The sequence below is a fragment of the Schistocerca serialis genome, chromosome 1, assembly GCF_023864345.2.
Source record: "Schistocerca serialis cubense isolate TAMUIC-IGC-003099 chromosome 1, iqSchSeri2.2, whole genome shotgun sequence".
Classification (NCBI taxonomy): domain Eukaryota; kingdom Metazoa; phylum Arthropoda; class Insecta; order Orthoptera; family Acrididae; genus Schistocerca; species Schistocerca serialis.
In genome coordinates, this window is record NC_064638.1 from 653,020,597 (window position 1) to 653,048,195 (window position 27,599).

The window sequence follows — 27,599 nt, forward strand, 5'->3', positions numbered from 1 at the left end:
CTATCTGCAACAACTGGCTATTAGACCAACCATCCATACTTGCTGATGTCATCAAATCTTCCACAAATAACATCATGCCCTCAAACAACCTTCCAAAAAAAGGACTCTCTAGGCAAGCAGTAGTTGGAGTATTACAAGGTTCAGTGTCCAGAGCAATGCTATTTTCCCACCCTCAGCTGTGAATTTGTTCCACAAGTCTATGTTATCTGCTATCAATTGTGCCACTTCATTAAGCAACAAGTCCAACTCTACAATCAAACCGTAGCCCTCACTTACAGAAGACACTACTTCCACACACTGCTTAAACCCAACTGCCTCCACATGAACATCTGCCTTCTCTGACCCCCCTGGCCTTTATCATTATCTCCTACCCCATGCAGCCTGCATCCTGAATGTAACACATTGCATCTCTCAGTATGCCATTGGAACACATTTACCCCTCATTCACAAATACAATCATAATACAAATAAGCAACAATTATTAAATTTAAAACCAAACTGAAAAACAAATTACACTTCACACCTGATCTCCATCCATCTAGATTCCCTACACTATCTTGCAAGATAGCCAAACCAGTGGCACATAAAACAAGTTACAGATACTGATTCAGCACTCAGTGCAGAATGCCCAAGCACATTGCACTGCAAACATCTTAACAGGCTCCAAATACATCTACATCTACATGCATACTCTGCAAATCACATTTAAGTGCCTGGCAGAGGGTTCATCAAACCAACTTCATAATTCTCTATTAATCCAATCTCGTATAGCGTGGAAAGAACAAACACCTGTATCTTTCCATACGAGCTCTGATTTCCCTTATTTTATCATGGTGATCATTTCTCCAAATGTAGGTTGGTGTCAACAAAATATTTTCGCTTTCGGAGGAGAAAGTTGGTAATTGGAATTTCATGAGAATATTCCGTCGCAATGAAAAACGCCTTTGTTTTAATGATGTCCAGCCCAAATCCTGTATCATTTCAGTGACAATCTCTCCCATATTTCACAATAATACAAAAGATGCTGCCCTTCTTTGAACTTTTTCAATGTACTCTGTCAGTCCTATCTGGTAAGGATCCCACACTGCACAGCAGTATTCTAAAAGAGGACAGACAAGCGTAATGTAGATCTATTACATTTTCTGAGTGTCCTGCCAATAAAATGCAGTCTTTGGTTAGCCTTCCCCACAACATTTTCCGTGTGTTCCTTCAAATTTAAGTTGTTTGTAATTGTAATTCCTAGGTATTTAGTTGAATTTGCAGCCTTTAGATTTTACTGATTTATCATGTAATTGAAGTTTAATGGATTCCTTTAGCAATCATATGGATGACCTCACACTTTTTGTTATTTATGGTCAACTGCTAGTTTTCGCACCATTCAGATATCTTTTCTAAATCATTTTGCAATTTGTTTTGATCTTCTGATGACTTTATTAGTCAATAAACAACTACATCATCTGCAAACAACCTAAGATGGCTGATCAGGTTGTTTTCCAAAGCACTTATATAGATAAGGAACAGCAAAGGGCCCATGACACTACCTTGGGGAACACCAAAAATCACTTGTGTTTTACTCGATGACTTTCCATCAATTACTACAAACTATGACCTCTGTGACAGGAAATCACAAATCCAGTCACATAACTGAGACGATATTCCAAAAACTTACAATTTAACTACAAGCCGCTTGTGTGGGACAGTGTCAAAAGCCTTCCAGAAATCCAGAAATACGGAGTCAACCTGAAATCCCTTGTCAATAGCACTCAACACTACATGCGAATAAAGAGCTAGTTGTGTTCCACAAGAACGATGTTTTCTAAATCCATGTTGACTGTGTGTCAATAGACCATTTTCTTCAATGTAATTCATAATGTTTAAACACAATATATGTTCCAGAATCCCACTGCATAGCGACATTAATGCTATGGACCTATAATTTAGTGGATTACTACTACCACCTTTCTTGAATATTGGTGTGACCTGTGCAACTTTCCAGTCTTTGGGTATGAATCTTTTGTCAAGCGAACAGTTGTATATGATTGTTGAATATGGAGTTAATGCATCAGCAAATTCTGAAAGGAACCTAATTGGTATACAGTCTGGACCAGAAGACTTGCTTTTATTAAGTGATTTAAGTTGCCTCACTACTCCAAGGATATTTACTTCTACGTTACTCATGTTGGCAGCTGTTCTTGATTCAAATTCTTGAATATTTACTTCGTCTTCTTTGTGAAGGCATTTCAGAAGGCTGTGTTTAGTAACTCTGCTTTGCCAGCCATGTCTTTGATACTATCTCGATTGCTATTGTGCAGAGAAGTCATTGATCATTTCTTGCTGCTAACCTAATTCACATATCACCAGAATCTCTTTGGATTTTCTGCCAGGTTTCAAGACAAAGTTTCATTGTGGAAATTATTATAAGCATCTCGCATTGAAGACTGTGCTAAATTTTGAGCTTCTGTAAAAGATAGCCAATCTTGGGGATTTTGTATTTGTTTACATTTGGCATGTTTGTTTTGTTGTTTCTGCAACATTGTTCTGACCCGTTTTGTGTACCAAGGAGGATCAGCTCCATTGTTTGTTAATTTATTTGGTATAAATCTCTCAATTGCCGCCGATACTATTTCTCTGAATTCAAGCCACATCTGGTCTACACTTATATCATTAATTTGGAAGGAGTGGAGATTTTCTCTCAGGAAGGCATCAAGTGAATTTTTATCTGCTTGTTTAAATAGTTATATTTTTCGTTTATTTTTGGAGGATTTGGGGGTTACAATATTCAGTCTCACTACGACAAGCCTGTGGTCACTAACCCCTGTATCCACTTTGATGCGTGTTATTAACTAAGGATTATTTATTGTTAAGAGGTCAAGTGTGTTTCCGAACCATTTACTATTCGCGTGGGCTTGTGAACTAACTGCTCAAAATAATTTTCAGACAATGTGTTTAGCACAATTTCATATGATGTTTTATGCATATCTCAGGAATTAAAAATGAAATTTTGCCAACATATAGAGGGTAAATTGAAGTCACCACCAACTATAATTGTATGAGTCTGGTACATGTTTGAAATCAAACTCAAGTTTTCTTTAAACCTTTCAGCAACTGTGTCATCTGAATTGGGAGGTCAGTAAAAGGATCCAGTTATTGTTTTATTGCGGTTGCCAACAATGACCTCTGCCCATGCTAACGCACATGAACTATCTACTTCAATTTTGCAGCACGATAAACTACTTCTAACAGCAACAAACATGCCACCGCCAACTGTGTTTAGCGTATCCTTTCGGAACACCGTAAGATTCTTCGTCTTCAGCCCGATTTCGGTGCCTTTGTTGTTACCCCAAAGCTCAAACATATGAGTCAGTGCCTATGACCTAAACAAAGTAACTCTCAAGTTGTGGTGACATTCTCTCCTAAACCACATGTTTGGCATGCACACCAAGAGTAACCAACTGTTTTTCCACCCACACCACTTATTGACACTGTAGGTTGTGGTCCAGGTTTCACACTGTGCAGGCGACGCATCCTCTGCTGTCCACTGAAGATGAAGCCACCACTTCTGACACTAATTTATTGCTGACCTGGAGTCAATGGGGTGACTACATTGTCAGGATGTCAAACGATTGAGAGTTGGGGCTGGGTGATAGGCCAATGAAGGCCCAGAGAGAAGCGGCTGTCAAACTTAATAATTTATTTTCTACCTGTACATCAGCACTGAATCGATATGGGGAGGTGACAATGCCCCTGCCCCACACAGAAAGTGAGCCGATAGTCAGCTGAGTGACTGTTAGTGACAGGCCAGCTGGATGTAATACACGTTTATACCCTGCTTTGTTGATACCTGCACTCAGTGCCTTGAGTGCACCCCTGTTGCACAAGAGACAGAAATGGCACCAGCAGCATGTGGAGACAGACAGGAAACTTGCAGAAGTAGCCAGTTCTGCAATCAATGACCACACATGGGCGGTCAAAACACAGTGAGGAGGTGCGCTCACTGCACAGTCAAAAGGCAGCAGTTATGCCCAGTGTGCGGCCCGTTGCCAATGGGCAGGAATCTGGCTGCTGCTGAGATAGACGGGAAGTACTGCTGAACTGTGAGACAAAGTTCAGATGACAGATTTAGTGCAGGAAGCTAGTACTGGGACAGATTTGAACCCATGTCTGCTGCTGATGGCTACAGGTTGTGCCCTTGTTTGGCATAGCCCCTTTGTCTGGTAGACTGGCATAGCCCCTTTGTCTGGTAGATTGCTGTGCTGTGAAGGAATCTGCTACAAAACTTACAGCTATTTTTTCCAGATAGCAGTGCACCTGTTATGTCAATGCACTGTTTTCGGTCACATACTTGGCAACACCATCAAATGCTGATCATGGAGAAGCTTCCTTGCTGTGCCATGCATCACCACTGTGCTCGCAAGTTACAATGAGTGAGTGTAGCCTGTGATTGCAATAAATCAACACTGATGTTGCCTTAAGCCAAATTATGACACACCTGGCTCAACAGCTATCAGTAGCTAATGCAATATTTCACCACACCCTTTCATGGACTTTGCCCTGACAATGGTAGCTGTGCCACAGTATCCCCTCCACAGAAAATACCTGGACACTTAGCTCAAATGATGGCATGCCATATTCACCAGCTGCCAGCAGCTAATGCTATCTTCCACTGCACCTTCTCGCAGATTTTTTCTCTTAAAATGGTAGCTGTGCTACAATGATTTCAAGTGCACTGACATCCAATGAGGCTTTCTACATGGATATATGCTGTGAGCAAAACTATCTCTATGTTATGGTTATTCTCTTGAAACAAAGAGAGAGAGAGAGAAACAAGTAGAACTCACTGATTTTAATGAACGGAACACACAACTAAATACATTGGGCAATTTTTCTTCAGTATTTCTACTCTGAGCAATAATTTACCAATAATTAATGATCAGTGAGAGTGGCAGAGTGCAACAGAATTTAGCAACTTGTGAGATGATGAACAAAAGTTATTTGCAATGTTAACTTCACTTTATTAAATGAAAATCATCCAATGTGTAAATTGCTGTATTGTTTGAAGTAATATGGTCCAAATGATATGAAGTTAGTGACAGTTAAAGGTGCTGTTAGTATAACTGTATGCTGTGAGTGAAGAACAATTTTGTGGTTTTTCTTGTCTTTTTAATCAGTTCAAATGGTTTGAAAATCAGGTGTTGGGAAATTATGGATGGAATCCCCTGTGCCCTAAACATCATTTACATTGCACCCTCTTCTATACTCTCCTTCTTCCTCTGTTCTACCTTTTCTTTCTAATCCATTCTTTCCTCTCACTGTCTGCTGTGCATAACTCCCCTTGCCCGTGTCTGAGCTCACTGTTGCTGTGCATTTCTATTCCATGTACCTGCTACTCCCCTTCCCCCCCCCCCCCCCCCTCACCTCTCTGTACTGGCCATACACTAGATTTAACTCAATGTGAGAAGGTCCTGAGCATCCAGGTTAATAAACTAAGCTGGTACAGCAGTGCTGCCTGTTTTGCTTCTTCAGAAATATCTATTGCTATGTTGATCTTCAAACAGTGTTGCTAGTCTACTTCTTATATTTTCACTCAGTTTGATGGTATGACATAATCATCAGGAACTTTGCAAATAAATACTAAGACTCAAGTTTTTCACAGTGGCATTCTCATACAAAATTTCTCAGTGGTTAGATTGTATCAAATGGAGTTAGAATTTGAACTTTCGAATACCTACACCATATTCGTCATCAGGAGATGACGTGTTTGCCAGGAGCAAAATCTGCTTCCTTTATAGTGGTGTTGAAGCTTGTCATTGGTTGGAAGACATTGCTCGGAATTCTAACTTCTATTGGCTGTGACGTCACATAGAGGGTGGAATTTGCACGTGCAAATGTAGGAAATTGGCAATAGGGTAGTAGGCTGCCCTCCCACACTGAATGGCCATTGAAGGGCCAGAAAGGGAATGAAAATCACCTCTAGTATGAATTTTTTGCTGTATTTCTTTGAAGATACTATGTATAAAATGCTTGTCTCCAAGCAACACTGAGATTATAAGCTCCGTCTCTGTCAAAATTGTTACGGCACATGCAATATACCTCTTTATTTTATTACCAAACCCCTGTTGCTTGATGTGTGGAAGATGACCTTCATTTTCTCAAAGTTGTCCTTCCTTAAGGCCATGTTATGCTATTGCTGATGTCTCAAGGTTTCTGTACTTGATGTGTTGTCTGTGGTCAGTGCAGAGCTCATCTAGGGTTTGGATAGTATGCTCTACATAATATTCAACATATTCACATAGCACATTGTAGACATCAGGCAGTCTCAAATCCAGGATGCCTGTCACTGGATGCAGCAAATTCTTAATTTTACATGGAGATCTAATGCCATATTTATGTAACATGCATCAATTTTTACTCAAAATGCTCACCAGAATGGAAGAAGTGATGTGTGTTTGCCTTCTTCCATTGGCTGGAAGGGTTTGTGCCTGCATTTACCAGCAAATGCACCTCTAATATGATGTGGTTTGTATCAATTTTTCCTGAACACATTCTTAAGGTTTTTCAATTCAGATCCCAGGTACTCATAGTCTGAAATTGTTTGTGCTCAGTACAATAAAGTGCCGTTGCCAGAATGTTTTTTAGTTTGATGGTGGAAACTTTACTTGTTTAAATGAAGACCTGTGTGGGTTGGCATTCTGTACGCAGAGTGATATAATAGTCCATCCAATTTATCTTCTGCCACCATGTCCAAATACAGTAAACTGCCTTCTGTTTATATTTCCACAGCCCACGTTCGTCGAAGAACGGATGTAGTAAATCCATTCTTAAGGCCACACTAAAAAGTGAGCTCCACATATCTACAAAATACAATGGGCAGAGAGAAACAGAATGTAAAGACAGTTCTTCAAAGTCCTCCATAAAGTAGTTAGTAACACAATGAGTTCAGAAGCATATTTCACTAGGAAAAGGATGGATACCACCAACAATAAAATTAAAGATGTCTTAGGGGAAAAGAGAAGCAGCTGTATGAATATCAAGAGCTCAGATTGTAAACCAGTCCTCAGCAAAGAAGGAAATGCTAAAAAGCAGGAATGCATACAAAGGATCCATGCAAGGGAGATGAACTTGAAAGCAATAGTATAGAAAGGGAAAGGGACATAGATGAAGATGAGATGGGAGGTATGACACCACAAGAAGAATCTGACAAAGCTGTGCAAGATCTAAGTCAAAAAAAGGCTCCAGGGATAGACAATATCCCATCAGAGATACTGAGAGCACTGGGAGAGCCAGCTATGACAGAACTCTTCCATCTGGCATGAGGATATATGAGAGAGGTGAAACATCCCCTGATTTCAAAAAGGAACATAATAATTCCAATTCCAACTAAATCAGGTGCTGACAGGTGTGGATATTACCGAACTATTAGTTTAATAAGTCAAGGTTGCAAAATACTAACACAAATTCTTTACAGTTTGATTGGACAAAGTGGTAGATGCTGATCTCAAGCAAGATAAATTTGAATTCCATAGAAATGTAGGAAAATGCAAGGCAATAGCAATCCTATGACTTATCTTACAACATAGGTTAAGGAGAGGTAAACCTACATTTATAGCATTTGTAGACGTAGAGGAAGGTTTTGACAAAGTCGACTGGAATACTCTCTTCGAAATTGTGAAGGTAGCAGGAATAGAATACAGGGAGCTAAAGGATATTTACAATTTGTACAGAAACCAGATGGCAGTTATAAGACTCAAGGGGCATGACAGGGGGGTAGTGGCTAAAAAGCCTACCCCTGATGTTATTCAGTATGTACGTTGAACAAGCAGTAAAGGAAACCAAAGAAAAATTCGGAACAGGAATTGAATTCAGAGAGAAGATATGAAAACTTTGAGGTTTGCTGATGACATTGTACTTCTGTCAGAGACAGCAAAGGACTTGGAAGAGTGGTTGAATGGAATGGACAGTGTCTGGAAAGGAGTATATAAGATGAACATCAACAAAAGCAAAACAAGGATAATGGAATGCAGTTGAATTAAAGCAGATGATGCTAAGGGAATCAGATTAGGAAATGAGACACATAAAGCAGTGGATGAGTTTTGCTATTTGAGCAGCGAAATAACTGATGATGGCTGAAACAGAGAGGATATAAAATGTATACTGGCAACAACAAGAACAGCATTTCTAGAGAAGAGACATTTGTTAACACTGAACATAAATAAGTGTTAGGAAGTCTTTTCTGGGAGGTATTTGTCTGGAGTGTAGACATATATGGAAGTGAAACATGGGTGATAAAGAACATAGTAGCTTTCAAAATGTGTTGCTACAGAAAAATGCTGAAGATTTGCTGGGTTGATCTTGCCACTAATGAGGAAGTACTGAACAGAATAGGGGAGATAAGGAATTTGTGGCACAACTTGGTCAAAAGAAGGGACACATTCTGAGACATCAAGGGACCACCAAATTCGTACTGGAGAGAAGTGTGTGTGTGTGTGTGTGTGTGTGTGTGTGTGTGTGTGTGTGTACGGGGGGGGGGGGGGGGGGGGGGGGGGGGTAAAAATCATAAAGCAAGACCAAGAGATGAACACAGTAGGCAGATCCAGAATCCAGAAAGATGCAAGTTGCAGTAGTTGTTCGGAGATGAACAGGCTTGCACAGGATAGTATAGCATGGAGAGCTGCATCAAATCAGTCTTCAGACTGAAGACCACAACAATAACAACAGCTGGTGGTAATAGAGTGCCCAAAACCCTATTATCAGTTATTTTGTAAGATTTTCCACTGTACACAAAGTAACTGATCATCAAAACATGTTTAAAATGTTGGGTAATGCCAGGTGGAAAACAGCAAGCAGGAAGTTCTAATGCATCTGCTATCATACTTTCATAAATAAAGAAACCACATCTAGGTTCACCATAATGTCACTTGGGGCTAACTGTACCCATTTAATTATTTTCACAAAAACTGTAGATGAGACTTGCAAAACAATAAGAGTTCCAGATGTGATGTGATGGCTGACATTAGGATCCAGGAGCTTTCTTCAGATGTTTTACCAACTTGTGAGTGCAAGACATGATGACATTGATTAATGGCCTGAATGGACTGACCTCTTTATGTATTTTCTGACAAATCATACAGTCTAGGTGGACTGAGAGCATGGCACACAAGGCCATTAACAACGTCATCAGCAAGCTCAAAGTTGCCACATTTTGCTACTGACTGTAGATGTTGGAGCCCTCTTGAGTAATCGATACGTGCTATCAGCAAGTAACGCTGACTTTCTTTATAATTGTCTACAGTATTAAGGCCATATTCCACTTATCCACTGGCAGTACTACTAAGCTGCCATAGTCAGGTAAAAACTGAAGACAGTTCAAACTGTTGCCAAACGCTGCACTAAATTTAACAGCACATCAAGTACAGGAACCTTGAGAAATCAGTGATGTTAGAACACAGTCTTAGGGAAGCACACAAGATCTACTTTGAGAAAACAAAAATCCATTTCATTGCATTGACGTGCTGAGATTCCACAACAAAAAAAGTGGTAGAAATTACATGTGCAGTATCCAATTTCAACAAAGAAGCAGTTTATAATAGGAGTGGTGCCTGGAAATGAGAGCTTGAGATGGAGTAATTTCAAAGAAATCATTATTCCCTAGGGGAAAGCTGATGTTTGGAGTGGTCTCCATTACCCTTTTGCCCCTCAATCATGGCCCAGTGGGGGAGGGTAGTGGGGAGGGGGGGACAACATCTCATAAATCCACCAATTTCCTGCATTTGTGAATGCTAATCCCACCCTCTACATGACATCACTGCCAATAGAAATTAGAAGTCCAACTAACGTCTCCCAACCAATGTCAAGCTGAAATGCCATTATAAAGAAAGTGGGTTTTGCTTTCAGTAAATAGTAGTAGTAGTAGTAGTAGTAGTAGTAGCTTTATTCACCCGCAGATCTCTTTTTACAAGGATATAGGACATGTCAAAGTATTTACAAGTTTAGATCAATTTAAAATAAGCTAATTTGTATACATATATATTTACAGACTTCTAGTTAGACATAATCGCTAGATTTACTCCTGGTATACAATACTTTTTTTACAAATAACTTATTAAACTAACGTAATGCCACACTGTTCACTCATATCTCACTATCAGTCACTGGACACACTACACACACATTGTTTCATAACACTTCACTCACTACACACACACACACACACACACACACACACACACACACACACACACACACACATACAAACACACAAACATCTCTCTGGGCCATTTTCTGTACTGCAACTTCCTATTTGCTATCCCAAAAAACTGAGTCAGCATCCCTCCATAATGAGTGAGATGTTGAGCTCAGAAAGAGTAAGAGGTGTTAGTAATGTGCTATGCATAGCTTGGGTGTGGTAAGTATTTCTAGAAAGGAAAAAGAAGGAAAAAAAAAAACCATAATGTGAAGGTATTATGTGGAATGTTGGATGTTTTATACTCATCATCCTTACTATTATTATTATTTGTACAACATTTTTTATCGAATCCCTACTCTGTTTTATCTAAGTAATCCTTCAATGTATAAAATGTATTGCATAACAGGTACTTTTTAGCTGCCTTTTTAAATAAGTGTATTTTTGCAATTTCTTTAATCTCTTTTGGTAATTTATTGTACAGTTTTATTCCTTGGTAGAAACAGCTGTTTTGAGTTTTACATTTATTTTTTCTTGGAAAATGTAAGTTGAGTCTATCTCTTGTTGCATGGTCATGGACAGAGCTGTTTGTGCAGTAATTACCAATATTATTTTTTATGTGTATACTGACTGGTAAATGTATTCACATGGAGCAGTTAAAATTCCCAGTGTTTTGAACAGATCTTTACAATGAGCTCGAGTAGTATTTTTGGTTATTATTCTTATGGCTCTTTTCTGGAGTTTGAAAATTGAGTTCATGTTTTGTGCATTTGCCCCCCCTCCCCTGCCCCCCTCCCAAAACAAAAAGCCATACCTAAGAATTGAGTGTACATATGAATAATATGTAACTAAAAGACACTGCATGTTACACACTGATGATAAGACTCTAAGGGCATAAATGCTGATGACATTCTGTCTGCAAGTACCTTTGTGTGTTCACACCACTTTAACTGAGAATCAACATTCATTCCTAGAAATTTTGCATTTGTTACACAGTCTATAGAGGTGCCATCTACATTTAATTTAACATTGACATTTTTCCTCTTCAAATTGAAAGTCATGGCATTAATTTTCTTTATGTTCAATGTCACTTTATTGTTTATTGACCAATCATAAACTTCCTTCAGAGTTTCATTTGCTTTCTCGGCAAGGAGTTCTCTTGTTTTCTCAGTGGCTATAATATTGCTGTCATCAGCGAAGAGAATTTTTTCACCATGAGTAACACTAGTGGGAAAGTCATTGATGTACATCAGGAATAGTATTGGTCCTAATGTGCTACCTTGTGGAACCCCTATAGTAATGTATTTTGGTTCTGATAAGTGTTTTACTACTTGTTTGGATCTATTTGAAGTACGTGTTACCTCTACTCTTTGTACCCTATCTGCTAGGTATGATCAAAACCAGTCATTAGCTATCCCTCTTATTCCAAATGCTTGTAGTTTATTTAATAGAATCTCATGGTCAACTGTATCAAATGCCTTAGAAATATACAAAAATATGCCTGTGACACACTCATCTTTATCAAGAAAATCAAGCACAACTTTTGTGAATTCTTCTATGGCTGACTCCGTATTTTTGCCACTTCTGAAACCAGACTATGATTCGCTTAAAAGATTGTATTTATTCAGGTAACCTGTCTTTCATAATTGCTTCTATTATTTTTGTGAATGCTGACTGCAGGGAAATGGGCCGGTAATTTTCTATGTCTTCTGCAATACCTTTCTTGAGCAAAGGTACAACTCTCACCTGTTTTAACTGCTCTGGAAATGTCCCTGATGTGAAGGATTCTTTTATTATATTTGTTAAGGGGCCTTGTATAATCCCTATGCATTGTTTCAGTATACACACTGGTACTTCATCTATGCCTACTGACTTCTGATTTTTTAGTTTTTCAACAGTTTTATTGAATTAATTCTCTGTGGTTGTAACTAACATCATTGTGTTTAGTGCAACATTATTTACAGGTGTTATATTTGTTTTGGGGAATTTTTGCTGTAACTTCTCTGCAATACTTGAAAAATGCTCGTTTACATAGTTTCCTAAGTGTTGTGGACCATTTCTTACCTTATCCCCATCCTTTAGCAGTATGTTATTCTGCGATTGTTTGCCTCTCCCTGTTTACTTTTTTATAACATCCCAGACTGCTTTGCTTTTATTTTCTGCTTTATATATTGTTTTGTCATTAAATGATTTTTTTCTGCAACAATCAGCACCTTCCTATAGATATTTTTGTATCTGTGATAGAAATTTAAGAATTCTGGATCACTGCGAACCTTTTTCGTGGAACTGAGGTGTTTAAGTGTTTGGGAGGACTTCTTAATACCTGCTGTTATCCATCCATTTTTGTGAGACGTTGATATAGACACACATACTTTTGGAAATGCCTTTTCAAAGTTCAATTTAAACAATGTGGAGAATTTAGAGAATTTGGTATTCACATTGGTTTCCTTATACACTTCATCCCAGCTTTGTTTTTCTAGTTCTTTTGAAAAATCTTTTATTTTGATTTCTGATAGATGCCGTTTGTAGGCTTGTAGTTTAGGGCATGATTCAATGCCTGATTTTACTGTTGTTATTTGACAGTGATGGTCTGATAGTCTGAGATCTTTTACAGGTACATCACAATTTTCTCTGTCCATATTTGTGGCCACATGGTCAACTACTGATGCAGTCACTGTAGTAACACTTGTTGCACTATTGACCAATAGGGACATGCCAAAACTTTGCAGGATGTTAATGAAGGTGCTGCTGGATTCATTTATGATATTAGTGTTGATGTCAATGTCCCCACACAGAATTATGTTGACCTTTGTACTTGAGACTTTATCTAGAACTTCTGTTAATTTATTGAGAAACATATCCACACTACCACTGGGAGATCTATACACACACGAAATGATTAATTTCTTGGCAATATCAAGCCCTGTTAATTCAATAGCTGATATTTCAAAGTGTTTGTCTTCACTTACTGTACTGAAGTCATGTCTTGATTTGAACTGTGTTCCTTTTCTAATATAAAAACTCTAGCAGAAGATTCTTCAGCAACATAAGGATTCTTATGCTTACATGCCAATATATGATATTTATGGTTAGTAAAAATACTAAAATTAAGATGAACTTTTCAATTCAAAAGAAAATATTAAAAGTATAAATAATTTTCAGATAGATTATCATTCCTCTTAAGGGTTCAGAATGGAATTTTACACTCTGGTGCAAAATACTGTAAAAGGTTGTCAGTGGGCATCAAGGAGGAAATTGAAAATCCACAAATATTTAAAAAAAAAGTATGAGAACGCTCCATTAGTCAACCCTTCTACAACTTATCAAAATACTTGGACTCAGGAATGTAAATTCTGTAGAACTAACATTTATTTGTGTTACAATATTATGAAAAGGAAAGTTGAAACTCACCATATAGCAGAGATGCTGAGTCACAGATAGGCACAACAAAAATGAGTTTTCGGCCAACAAGGCCTTTGTCGAAAATAGATGAAACACACACACACACACACACACACACACACACACACACACAAGCACACCTCACACACACATGAACACAGTCTCTGGCAGCTGAAGCCAGACTCAGCATCTCAGCTATATGGTGAATAGCAACTATTCTTTTCATAATATTGTTACATTCCATCCTGATTTTCCATTTATTTGTCTTAGATACATCCTGACTACACCAATAAACAGGCACCTGATAATAAACAATTTGCTTGAAGTATTAGATTAAAACAGCAGCTGAGTAGTGTGGAAGGAGGAGCAGTGGCTATTCTTCAAAGTAACTACTTTTCTCCTCAGTTTACAGCACATGGTGTATGAGTGAATGAATGAAATAATTAATTAATAGTGGGTTATTGCAGCAGTGTAGAATGATGCAATAAGATTAAAAAACTACATGTTCTACCTATACAGAATGAAATATTGAAATACTTTTATCATAATGTATGAAATCATAACTCAGTAATGTAAGGAATCACTGAATATTGCACAGCATCAAAAAATAGAACACAATACTTAAAAGTAAGCAAAGTAGTTCTCCGGTCAATGCAATATATCAGTCACATTAAATGAATAATTAATATTTGTTTATTATTAGTTTGTAAATGTCCGACACAAACTTACTGGTTTAGGTCGAGATTCTCTCAAAAATGTTTTGAGATCACCTCCTGCCAACAGTTCCAAAACTATGAAACGTGGATGTTTATCAAAACAAACACCAATAAAATGAACAATATTTGGATGGTTGAATTTGCTCATAATGAGAGCCTCCATCAGAAAATCTGTTTCAGCTTGACTTGTCGAAAGTTCTGGTAAAGTCTGAAAAATAACACAGAATTTGAACACAGGACGACAAAAGTTACATAAATGGCCTAAAATTCTTACAAAATATGACAACATAATATTAACACACTACTTTCTTCAGAATCTACAGACAGATGAATTGCAAATACTCCCATGAATTATGAGTTTCTCAAAAAGTAATGATAACATATTATTTTGAGGAAATGTGTGTTACTGTATTCTTATAGCAAAATTATTGAAATTACACTTTTGATTGGCATTTACATAATTGTACATTTAGAAATAAAGAATTATGTATGACAAATTTTGGAATCTGTAGCAAAACTAATGTTCCCTATCTATGAAGCCAAAGGGCTGTTTCAGTCTGATGTCACCTGTCTCTAATCAAATGAACATTCTTTATTGCTGTAGTTGGTTTACTGTTTTATAGTTGTCATGTTTTACATGACCGTATACACATCTTATAGATATCTAATTAAACCCACAACTGAACTCAAAATCTTGCAACCATCCTAATTCTGAAGTCTCAGAATAAATAACAAATAAATTTAATTCCAGAAAAGTTTAATTGAGTAATGGTTGTTGAAGCTACCACAAATATTTTAGGACATACTTCATTTTATTGCCATCAGGTACAGGTGGTGTGGAATACAAAATTAGCTCGGTATGATGAACTGGTAAATGCATCTATCAAAAAGTTTTTAAGAAGGAAAGCATTGAATTCTGTAACCTGAGCTTGGATTCATATACAGATGAAAAGACTGATGCAAGCAGAATGAAGATGACATCAAATATTACACAAATTTGAGAAGTAAGTACAATAATTTGCATCCTCACAGAGACATACTGTAGTGTTAGAATATTCAGTAAACAAAGGACAAAGAATGATGTCAGTTATTTGCTGGATAACAAATGGCTACTACTACCGTTATGCCTAATTTATTACAGAATTTGTTCACTGTCAGCTGCCATATACTAAGAACATAAATAGAAAATGTGTTTAGAACATTCGTGTTGAGGTTTTTTTAGCTGTGGTGTCAGTTTTGTACAACATACTGTGTTGTGTTTATTACTGAAAATGTTACTGTGACTGAGACATATGCATACCACCTTTGAGTATTTTGATATGACATTTGGCATAAAACCACATCTTAAAATTCACTATAGTGGCTTTACGTAATTACGAATTAAATCTGGAGACCCATGCCAAACTTTTACACTTTTATAGTTTTAAATAACGCTAGTATTTGGAATATATGTAGTTGTAGGATAGTTGTGGGAATGAAGAGAAAATATCTCTAAATATGAAACAAACAATGAAAAATAATAATCAAGAATTTACGATATATCCTTGTGCATACATTTCCAATCGTCAAAAATCTCTTTTGTAGTAAGAATATTTGTTCCAGCTTGTACAACTGGCACAAGTCAGGGACTGTCTGTAGGGCCAAATAACTTGTAACTTTAACTCGACAAACACTTTCAATTACATAAGCACATTAGACCACAGTTTCTTTGACTGTTTGATGCACCCACCAGAAATTACTCTACTGTGCCATAGTGGCAATAGGTAAATTCAAGGTGACAATGAAAAATATATTAGCCATTTTGGAAAGTATATTTGTTTAGAAAAGTCAACTTGTATGATGAGCAGAGACAATGGACTACCGTGCTGGTCATGGTCATTACCTATGAAAATGTGTACACAAATTATACAGCTATTAATGACCTTATATTTAAAAAAAAAAAAAAAAAAAAAAAAAAAAAAAAAAAAAAAAAAAAAAAAAAAAAAAAACTATTTGGGGGAAAAAAACACACACTATTTGGTATATCATAATACGAAAAGGGAGTGTCTTATTCGTGATTATCAATACAAACGCAAATGTTTTATTCCACCTTTAGGCATACTTACATGCACGGTGTCATCAGTGTTAACACAATAATAATATAAACTTGGACAAATGTCATTGGCTACAATATAATAATCCAAGATTGATACAATACATATTTATGCAAAAGTCAATAACAACAAAAAGTTTCCTACCAGATCAATTACAAGATAAACAAACCACATAGTTCAGTGAATCATAAATAAATAAGATTAATATGTTAGCTTCATAAAATACAGGTATGAACTTAGTGTCATGATGCACTTTTACCTGTGATAATTAAAAGTTGCTTTTATGTTAAAACTTTCCACAAATAATAAGTTTTGCCACAAAATTGGTATGCAATATCTGAAGCTGTTCGAAAAACCTTCCAAGCGATACCTCATTCATCCTTGTATAATTGGTGTATGTTGAGAAAAAGTGGTGTTAAATTGAGAAAAAGTGTAAATGATTTTTCAGTATTTGATTGGATTTCTGTCATTTACCTACTTATAAGTTATGCTGTGACCAGTAAGTCTGATTCGAATATACTTTATCTGATCAAAAGTACTTGGTCTCTTTTAAAGGAAATTAATATGACATGTGCCCACTATTCACCTTAATGACAGCTTGAACTGTCCTGGGGATACTTTCAGTGATGTTTCTGACTGTCTATGGAGGAATGGCAGTCCATTTTTCTTCAAGAGCTGAAATTTGAGGAGGTAGTGATGTTGGAGAGACATTGACTTCTAATTCATCTCAAAGCTGTTCCAAGGTGGCTACAAGTCGAGATTCTGGGCAGACCAGTCCATTTCAAGATTGTTATTGTCCACTAACTGTTGCCTCACTGATGCTGCTTTACAACGTCATCTCCCAAATGTCCTCAACTGTACACACTATGCAATGCTGTAAAATGAGTTCACATTCTTCCACATTTACCATTTTCTTAAGCAAAACAAGGGGACCACACCTTAATCATGAAAAACATCTTCTTACCATAACACCATCTCCTCCATACTTCACTGCTACCACTACATGTGATGGCGGCAGGTACCATTCTCCATACATTCAACAAGCCCAAATCATTCCATCTGTTTGTAACCGCATGTACCATGATTCATCACTCCAAATTACTTGTTTCTAGTCTCCACTGTCCAGTGGCATAGCTCTTTACACCACCTCCTGGTACAGAAATGTAGCAGTCATGAGGAGCTTCTCAATCATTGTACCCCATTCTTTTCAACTTTATTGTATTGACATTGTGCTAACTGGACTGCTGGTAGCACTTTGAAACTCACAAGTGATTTCTTAGACTGATTTCAAGTGATACTTTTAAGCCAGCCTCTGCAATGCATGGTGGTCCCTGTGTCAGTGCACGAGGTCTGCCAGTTCTTGATTTAGCTATGGCTGTTCCTTCACATTTTCACTTCAAAATCACATCACCAAAAGTCAACTTGGACTGTTTTATAAGCATTGAAATGTCTCTGGTGCATTTGTTATTCAGGTAACATCCAATGACCAGTCCACATTTGAAGTCACTGAGCTGTTATGACACAACCATTCTGGTGTTATTTCTTCTCTACAGATGACACAATGCTCTCTGCCTCCTTTTATACAGTTGGGCTGCCTCTCACAATCTATAGCAGCCAGTTCTACAATATGTAGGGGTGTCCAGATATTTCTAATTAAGATAGTGTGTGTACTCACACTTTCTACTTACTGGCACAAAAGTAAAATTATTACTTCAACAGTGCAATGCCTATAGGTGTGCTAAGAGGGCCTGATTCTTTACTAAGTCTCACACCAATGTATTTACTCCTGAATCATGGTCATCTTCATACCACAGTGTAAATATAAATTCCAAACATACACCATTCTCAGAAGTATTTTCAGATTTGCCCATATTTTTACATCACGTGCTCCCTCAATGACAAAACCAAACATAGCTATAGAGCATCTATTCAGTAATCCTTTGACAATCTGGTCTTTTGGAAGCCGTTTCATCAGCCAATGTAACAAGATATTTCCTATGGTAGTTTTATTACTCCCAGACTCAATGTAACACTGACTAGATTTGGAAAAGTTCACCCAACTTTGGTACACCTGTATATTATCTACATGTGTTGCACTACTGTGTATGATAATCTCTTACAGTTACACTACATTTCATTAACAAACAACTGCAACAGCATCTTGAATCAAGAGGCAAGGGAAGAGATAATATAAGAGTGCAATGTTTCACAACTGCAGAGATGCTACTGAACCTGAAAGAACTTATGACAGTTTGAATTCATCATGGCTTGCGCAATTAGTCTAGTGCTGCTTTAAAGAGAATGGTTTTCTGGCAGCAAAAGTATAAATGGTACAGCATGTAAACCTGTGAAAAAACATCTGAAACAGTTTGAGTCCCACAGCAAAATTTAATCTACATTATTCATCAATGTATAGTGACTGGAACATCTATCATTCAAATGTCAAATAACTATGAGCTATACATTCACACCAAACTTCCACATCTCTGAGCTATCTAAAGCAAAGATTCTGCACCTCAAATTACAAAGTCTTCATCATGTATATTTCATATAGTAAAACATTCTGAGGAGCAGAGGTTTTATTGTCATTTGTCACATATAGTGCAAAATATTAATGTTTTGCAACAAGCAAGGTAATGCAGGGCATACCTTCACTGCAACAGGCATCTCAACGGCATCACCACTGCGATGTTTATAGAATCCCTGGTACACTTCACCAAATGCTCCTTGACCCAGAGCCCTATGCACAGAATTGTAATTTTCATAATTACTTACTATTTTTTGACAACTTCTCACATACATACTAAAAGCTTATTCTGGTAATTGTAAATATATACATACTTAATTAACCGTAAATGATCCCTTGGTATATCTTTTAGATCATTAACAGTATATGTTCCTCCACCAAATTCATAATTTGGATTATATTCTGTCATCAGACTGTCTGATGCTTCTCGCAACCGATTTAGCTGAAGATCTGGACCACTGAGTACTTGCTGCCTCATCACTGCTTCCTTTCTTTTCTGATAACGATTGTCTGAAAAATAATTAAAAACACTAAGGAAATGTGTTTGAAAGACATCCATTAAACCATTAGATGGGTTACATTACTATACAAATGAACTTATTTCAAGCAAAAAATGGACATGGCATTATGCAGCTAAAATGAAAGACAAGCCCATTACTTACTAGTGATACAATGTCATAAGACATGCATCACACTGAATGATTAGCAGTCAGAATGGGATGAGCAGCTTAGCACAAACAAACAGAGATTTAGTGTAAACAGCAGAATAAAATTAATGAAGTGAAAATACCATTTTTAGTTCATGTAATGTTTCCATTATAACAGTGTGTATTATATGCATGTAACAAGAACGTGTCATCACAACGAAAATAAAAAAAACTTTGTGTTTGCCTTACGGCAGGTCTTGTCATGGGGGAAGCCTCATCAGAAAGGTCCACCACATGCGCGTCTAGGGAAGTGATTCCAGTGGTGGTTTCCCATTGCCTTCCACTGATGATGATTAAATGATAATGAGGACAACACAACACCCAGTCCCTGAGCAGAGTAAATCGCCAACCGAATCGAACCTGGGCCCCTTGGTGTGACTGAATGCTGTGCTGACCTCTCAGCTATTGGGGTGGACATAACAAATATGGAAGTGTGCAGTTAATAACTTGACCAGCAGTTAGCTTACTGAACTACTGCTGCTGAAACAAAACAATATTTGTGTGTGGGAAGAAAAGTATGATTGTGGCCTTGAAAGAACAGTGTCTTGTAAAGCAAATTCCAACCTAACTATCTGCCATCAGGTTTTACTGAGATCTGCAAACTGAGCAAAGAGTGCAGATTTTTAGTGAACCCTTTGTTTTTAAGAGTATTACAAGACACTGATTGAAAATACCAACAAAATTTAGGTACAGACAATAGTATTATGGATATTTTTTCAATAGATATGGCTACCACAGACATCATATTATTAAGGGTTTATGATGTCCTGTCAATAGCATAAAGTTTGCAGCTTACGAATCTGTGACTCATGCCACACAGTTTACTAGTGATGCTAAACTGTACGGACTTCCTTAACAACTGTTCACTAAAACACAGGCACCAACTCTGATTCTAGCATATATGTATTGGCACCTTCTGATGTCACTATGGAAACCGAGTAGCTAGTGCACTATGGAAATCCAATAGCTGGTGGAACATTTATGGCTCACTGCAATAACACGCCATAAACCAGAAGGCAATTGTTGTTGGGAATGCTCTCTGATGGTACCATGCCGGAATTTGACATATGAGCCAGCTCAGGGCAGACCTGAGTCAGATGTGATGTGATTTGTGGTGTGCATGGCAACTGTGCTTGAATTTTTGCTCAGGTGCAGAACTTTGATACACTGTGAACTGGACTTTGCTTTGGAGAATGGACAACAAATAGCTTACACTGTCTCCAAGTAGCATTCTGTATACACTACGTGATCAAAAGTATCTGGACACCTGACTGAAAATGACTTACAAGTTCATGGCGCCCTCCATCAGTAATGCTGGAATTCAGTCTCGTGTTGGCCCAAGCTTAGCCTTGATGACAGCTTCCACTCTCGCAGGCCTAGGTTCAATCAGGTGCTGGAAGATTTCTTGAGGAATGGCGGCCCATTCTTCACGGAGTGCTGCACTGAGAAGAGGTATCATTGTCAGTCGGTGAGGACTGGTGTGAAGTCAGCGTTCCGAAAAATCCCAAAGGTGTGCTGTAAGATTCAGGTCCAGACTCTGTGCAAGCCAGTCCATTACAGGGATGTTATTGTCATGTAACCACACCGCCACAGGCCGTGCATTATGAACAGGTGCTCTTGATCATTTTTAAAGGTACAGTTGCCATCCTCAAATTGCTCTTCAACAGTGGGAAGCAAGAAGGTGCTTAAAACATCAATGTAGGCCTGTACTGTGATAGTCCCATGCAAAACAATGAGAGGTGCAAGCCCCCTCCATGAAAAACATGATCATAGCATAACACCACCGCCTCCAAATTTTACTGTTGGCACTACACATGCCGGCAGATGATGTTCACTGGGCATGCACGATACCGAACCCTACCATCGGATCGCCACACTGTGTGCTGTGATTTTCCACTCCACACAACATTTTTCCCATTGTTCAATTGTCCAATGTTTACACTTCTTACACCAAGTGAGGCGTCATTTGATGTTTACCGGCATGATGTGTGGCTTATGAGCAGCCGCTCGACCATGAAATCCATGTTTTCTCACCTTCAGTCTAACTGTCGTAGTACTTGCAGTGGATCCTGATGCAGTTTGGAATTTCTGTGCAATGGTCTGGATACATGTCTGCCTATTACACATTACAACCCTCTTCAACTGTCGGCAGTCTCTTTCAGTCAACAGACAAAATTGACCTGTATGCTTTTGTGCTGTACATGCCCCTTCATGTTTCCCCTTCACTACCACATTGGAAGCAGTGGACCTAGCGGTGTTTAGGAGTGTGGAAATCTCATGTACTGATGTATAACACAGGTGACACCCAATCACCTGGCCAAGTTCGAAGTCCATGAGTTCTGGAGAGTGCCCCATTCTGCTCTCTCATGATATCTAATGACTACTGAGGTTGCTGATACGGAGTACCTGGCAGTACGTGGCAGCACAATGCACATAATATGAAAAACATATGTTTTTGGAGGTGTCTTGATACTTTTGATCACATAGTGTATATTTCCTGTTGTCAATGAATTGGGATGAGTCTCTGTTAGTTTCATTTGTAACTCATTTTTACAAACATATGTAACTCAGACTCTTCCATATTTCAAATCTTCATTGAGTAAGATAACAGACAGAAACTTTTTTTCCAGCTTAGTCATTTTACAGGGGATGGGGTTTACAAGAAAGTTAATTTGGTGTGACTACCACAGGAACAATTTCCTTCTGAGAGTTATCAGTTCCATTCAGAGATAATTTGAAGGTGTTCACACTGCCTAAGAATTGTTTGATGTCTTTAAGACAGCTATAATGTGTACAGTTCATCAGAGCATAAGAAGAAAAGTGGGAAGGATGGGCACACAAATTTAGTACAAATCTGGTGAATTGTTCGGCACATTGGCTTCATTGGTTTTAGACATGACCTCATTATATAACACCAGCATTGGTGCAAACACCTTTCTTTAGTTGAGAAAACTGTATAAAATATCTTGATAAGAGGGCTGCTTTAATATAGTAACCTGGAAGGCAAATTGAGGGTGGTGATCTCAATATCTCTGAAGAATATTGCATTGAAAGAATATCTGAAAAAATGTTTTCCTTGGAACTCAGAGGTGTCTCGTCTGGGGTGGGGGAACTCACATACATGTCCTGAGTTTGTTTTATCATTAGTATCACAGTTTATGTCAAAAGGTTGAATTGTTCCATCTGTGTAGGTTCTCTCCCCTCCTTGATGGGTTCTAAGAACATGATGAACGAATGTGGTGGAATTAATTATTTTTTGCACATTTCAAGTTACAGCATATGAACAGCAATGTGCTGACAAAAACCAGGCCATGACCTCTTGCATTAAATGAGAACTGGAAGGGCTTTTTCATAGAAAGATGTGAATAAATCTTTATTAATTATGGAATGAGACTTTAAATGACCTGTCCTACTTGAAGGAGAATTTGATTATGTGCTTATATGAAGAAAAAAAAAATGGAAATTATAGGGATGAAACTCCAAGTTGTAATGAGTGATCAAATAGTTTACATGTGCAGTGCTGATATTTATATTGGAGAAAAAAGAAATGACATTTATATCAAGTTCCTGCTCCTGGTGCTATGTTCTCATTTGGGGAACAACATGTAACCTAAACACATGAATTTCATAGAAGTTCTGCAGTCCTTGAGAGACCACAGGAAATAAATACATTGGGAGTTGGAACAGTTATGGTGGACAGAACAGATTCACCTAGAGGCATACTTCATCAAAAACTACTGAAAAGAAAAATGCTATTTTGTTACAGAACAGATCTCTTATGCTTGAAATGGAAAGACAAATGTCATACACATAAAACAGAATAAAATTACTACTTTTCATGGTAGTTTAACATCTATGAGCTGACATGATAATGTACTAAAGCTACATATTATTCTAGACCAAAATCTGTCTAAAATACATGCTGAGCTTGTATTTCACTTAATGAGAGTTTATAAAATGATGGAAAATATTTTGTTGGGGCAGCTGTGAATGTTGCTACTCACAAAATAAATAGGAAAAAAATTGTAACAGCTGTTTCAATTTGCAGATAAGCAAATCACATGGCTGAAAATGATGGAGTGGGACTAAACAAACAAACAAACAAACAGATGTGTGTGTGTGTGTGTGTGTGTGTGTGTGTGTGTGTGTGTGTGTGCGTGGGCATGGGTGTGCGTACACACACACACAAACCATTTAGAAACGTAAATCAGATGCGCCACATGTAATTTTTCTGTGAGACTACCATCTTCTATGACAGGTATTTTTTCTCAGCAATGCTGATCTAGCATGGCATGCAGGGGGGATTTTGAGCTGTTTGGAAAGATGAAAGGTAGAAAGATTAGGGTTTATGTCCTACTGGAGATAAGACTGCAAGTTTAGAATGGAAAGGAAATTGACCACATCCTTTTCAAAGCAACTTCCTCAGCATTTGGATATTTAAACTACAAACCTTTTAAATGTGAGTATGGGATTTAGAAGAGGTTTAAAGATGTACTGTTACAATAAAGTTACGGGGCAGGCAGTGAGACACAACTATATATGGTTGAGCTGGTATGTATGCTGCTCACAAATTACAGTTATAGGTATAAAAAGAGAAATAAAAAGTTTCAGTTTCTTAGGAAGTTCTTCATAATATAATTCAATGTGAACTACAAAAGCTCCATGGTGTGAGAGGCAAACAAAAGTTTAAAAAGTATAAGCTCTGCTGGAGTGTTCCTTTCTCCACATGGTAAAAGCAGTTTGGCTGTTGATTTATAAGCCATGTCAAATCTTTCCTCGAAACAAAAGATGAACAATTACTTGGGAGCTGGCAGAGTAGGTATTGCCTTAACAGGCCTATCAGACAAAAAACAGAGAAAAGTGTTGTACTGCGTTTTTCTAAATCCAATAATTTCTCTGTTTGGAGACAGGCCAGTAAGGTAAAAAAAAATTACAAATAAAAATATAACTGATGGAGTAAGGAAACAATCTTCAGACAGAAAATTCAATTAAAATATAAAAACATATATAATCTTGTATTCATAGTGAATTTAGATTTCCAATCCTGTTTCAGTGATAAAATAATGCAAATGACAGTCATTAAACATTATTTTTGTAATGAGGTTTGTGGATCATTTCATAAATAATGCACAGATTAGTGACACTGAGGACTGAATGGCACAAAAATAGTGAGATTATGGAAGTTGCAGTTGAAAGTTTTGGTCAGAGGCAAATACACTGATCAGCTAGAACATTATGACCATCGATCTACTATCAATACAAACTCATCCTGGCAATAGCAGTATCACATGTTGAGGAATGGCTGCTAGTCAGACACATGCATGGTGTACATAGAATCAGTGAGCGAGCCGTCCATGTGTAGAATGGAGAAGGTGAACGATCTATCAGAGTTTCACTAAGAGCAGATGCTGATGGCCTGGAGGTTCAGAACACGCTTTCTGGAAACTGCACAACTTGTTGGGTGTTCTAGGAGTGCTGTCGTGTCTTCAATACATGGTGAAACCACGTCCAGACATCATGGGGTTGGGTGGGCACCCCCATTGCAGATCTTGGATGTCGTATGCTGGGCAGATTCGTAAGACAGGACAGTGGTGAACTGTGGTGGAGCTAACATCAGACTTTAATGCTTGGCAGAATACAAGTGTGTCTGAAAACACAGTGTACCGAACACTCCTAATGATGGAGCCCCACAGCCAATGACCTGTGCATGCCAATGATAACACCAGAACATTGGCAACTACGACTGAAATGGGCATGTGACTGTCATCACTGGATGTTGGTGCAGTGGCAGAGTGTTGCAAGCTTTGATAAACCCCAATGCCTTCTTCATCATGCAGATGGGATGGCTTGAATCTGTCATTTTCCAGAGGAACAGCTCTTTGACACCTGTACTGTGGGACAGAGACAAACTGTCAGAGGCTCCATTATTCTCTGGGGAACATTCACATGGGCATCCATGAGTCCATTGGAGCCTGTCCAAGGCATCAAGATGGCCAAAGAGTATCATACACTGGTTGCAGATCACGTACACCCCTTCGTGATGACCATGTTTCCTGACACCAGTGACATTTTTCAGCAAAAAAATGCGCCATTTCACAGGGTCGGGAGTGTGTTGGAGTGTTTCAAGGAATACAGTGGTGAGTTCCAATCAATGTGATGACCCCCCAACTCACCAGATCTGAACACATGTGGGATGTGATTGATCATTGGCGCCCCTCCCCAGAATTTATAGGAATTAGGTGGCTTGTGTGAGCAGATGTAGTGCCAAGTTCCTCCAGCAACTTACCAAGGCCTTGGTGCTTCTATGACATGATGCACTGCCACAGTTATCTGTGTCAAAGGTGGACTACCTGCTGTTAAGTAGGTGGTCATAATGTTCTGGCTGATCAGTGTACTTAATTTCATCCATAGCATCCTCTGTTTTTAAGTACACTGACTAACAAAAAAAATGAAGCACCCAGAAGGAGAGTTTGTGATGTTATTTCAGTGATTACAAAACCAAGTCAAATTTACAAAGAACTTGGCAGTATGAGGCTACTTATCAACATAGCATTTCACTCCCTTTGATATGTATGCAGACACTGATTGGGTTGGGAAAGGTGTCACAAAGCCAACGCACCCTTTCCTATGGACAGTTGGCCAAAAGCTGTTATAACTGGCCCTTGATACCCTGGATACTGGCACTGGGACAGAGTTAACATATGAGTTGGTCCTACACTTTCCATTGGGGACTGTTATGGCAATCTTGCTGGCCACAAGAGTACCTCAACATTAAACTGACGGTTGACAGAGACAATATGCCATGTCTGGATGAACATCATCCTGTTGGAAAACTGTGCCATGATAGCATAACATGAGAGATAATATATGAGGATGTAGGATGTCTGTTATGTACTGTTGTGCCATCACAATTCGCTTATTACCAGTTCTGACCTAAGGTCATATCCAATGGTTCCCCACACCATAATGCCAGAAGTAACTCCGCTGTGCCTCTTTAAAACAATGGAAATCACTCTCATAACCTACTCACTGATAACAATAGTCCAGGGCAGTGCTGAACCATGATTTATAACTGAACACAAAGCGACACCATTCATCAGGAGTCCATGCTTCTCAGTCATGGCACCACTCAAAATGTGGCCATTTGTGTTGTGGCATTAACTGCAGCCTAAGCATGGGGCAGAATTTCCCTAGTCCAACAACTGTGAGTCCCTGGCCAGTGGTGCACATTGACACAAAATGTTGCAGTGAGTCCATTGTCCATTCTCAGATGAGAGGTGCAAATTGTGGTGATACTTGGCTATAAAGTAAATATAAGCTACCAAAAATTGTACTGTTTACTCTGAAGCCACCATGTGTGACTGCATAAATTATGAATTGAAGCAGTCGGAAACACTGTTCCTGGGTTTGTGATTGGGCTGTGCTACTGTTTAGGGTCCAACCAAATGCTCTTGTCATAACTACCCTTGAAAACTGAACACGAAAGAAAAAGAAAGAAACAGCAACACTCTTACCAAGCTGAATTTCAAACCAACAATAAAGCAACAAGGCAGTCATTAATGACTAGATGTATGAAAAAGGACTGTAATAAAGTGGAAATTGGAAACATTTCAATACAAGAAAGACAGAATTCCACATCCAGTGAACCAGCAAGTCACAAGTCAAGCACCAAGAACATCATTCGTGGAAAAAATGAAGATCTTTTTCCAAAAGAGACACAAGTGCAAAAGGTGAGGTAAGTGGTCAAGTAAGAAATTATATATTCCCTGTACTTAATTTTAAATATCTCCATCACAATGTTCAGTCACTGTCCAATAACCTTAATAAAATAGAAACAACGTTAAATGACGTGAATGATATTTCTGCCCTATGGTTCACCGAGCACTGCTTAAACAAGATATGTTAGAGCTAGCATATTACCAACAGTTATAAATTTGCAAGCATGTGTTGTAGGAAAATACTGAGTCATGATGC

General features: G+C 38.1%; 1 protein-coding gene across 1 annotated transcript in view; it reads right to left on the reverse strand.

Moving 5' to 3' along the window:
• The window catches only part of LOC126479258 (leukocyte tyrosine kinase receptor-like), a 782,006-nt gene that overhangs the window by 78,800 nt on the left and 675,607 nt on the right, over positions 1–27,599 (reverse strand). The window contains 3 exon segments of the mRNA XM_050103770.1: positions 14,312–14,506; positions 19,041–19,131; positions 19,233–19,428. Coding sequence (XP_049959727.1) covers positions 14,312–14,506; positions 19,041–19,131; positions 19,233–19,428 — 482 coding nt within the window.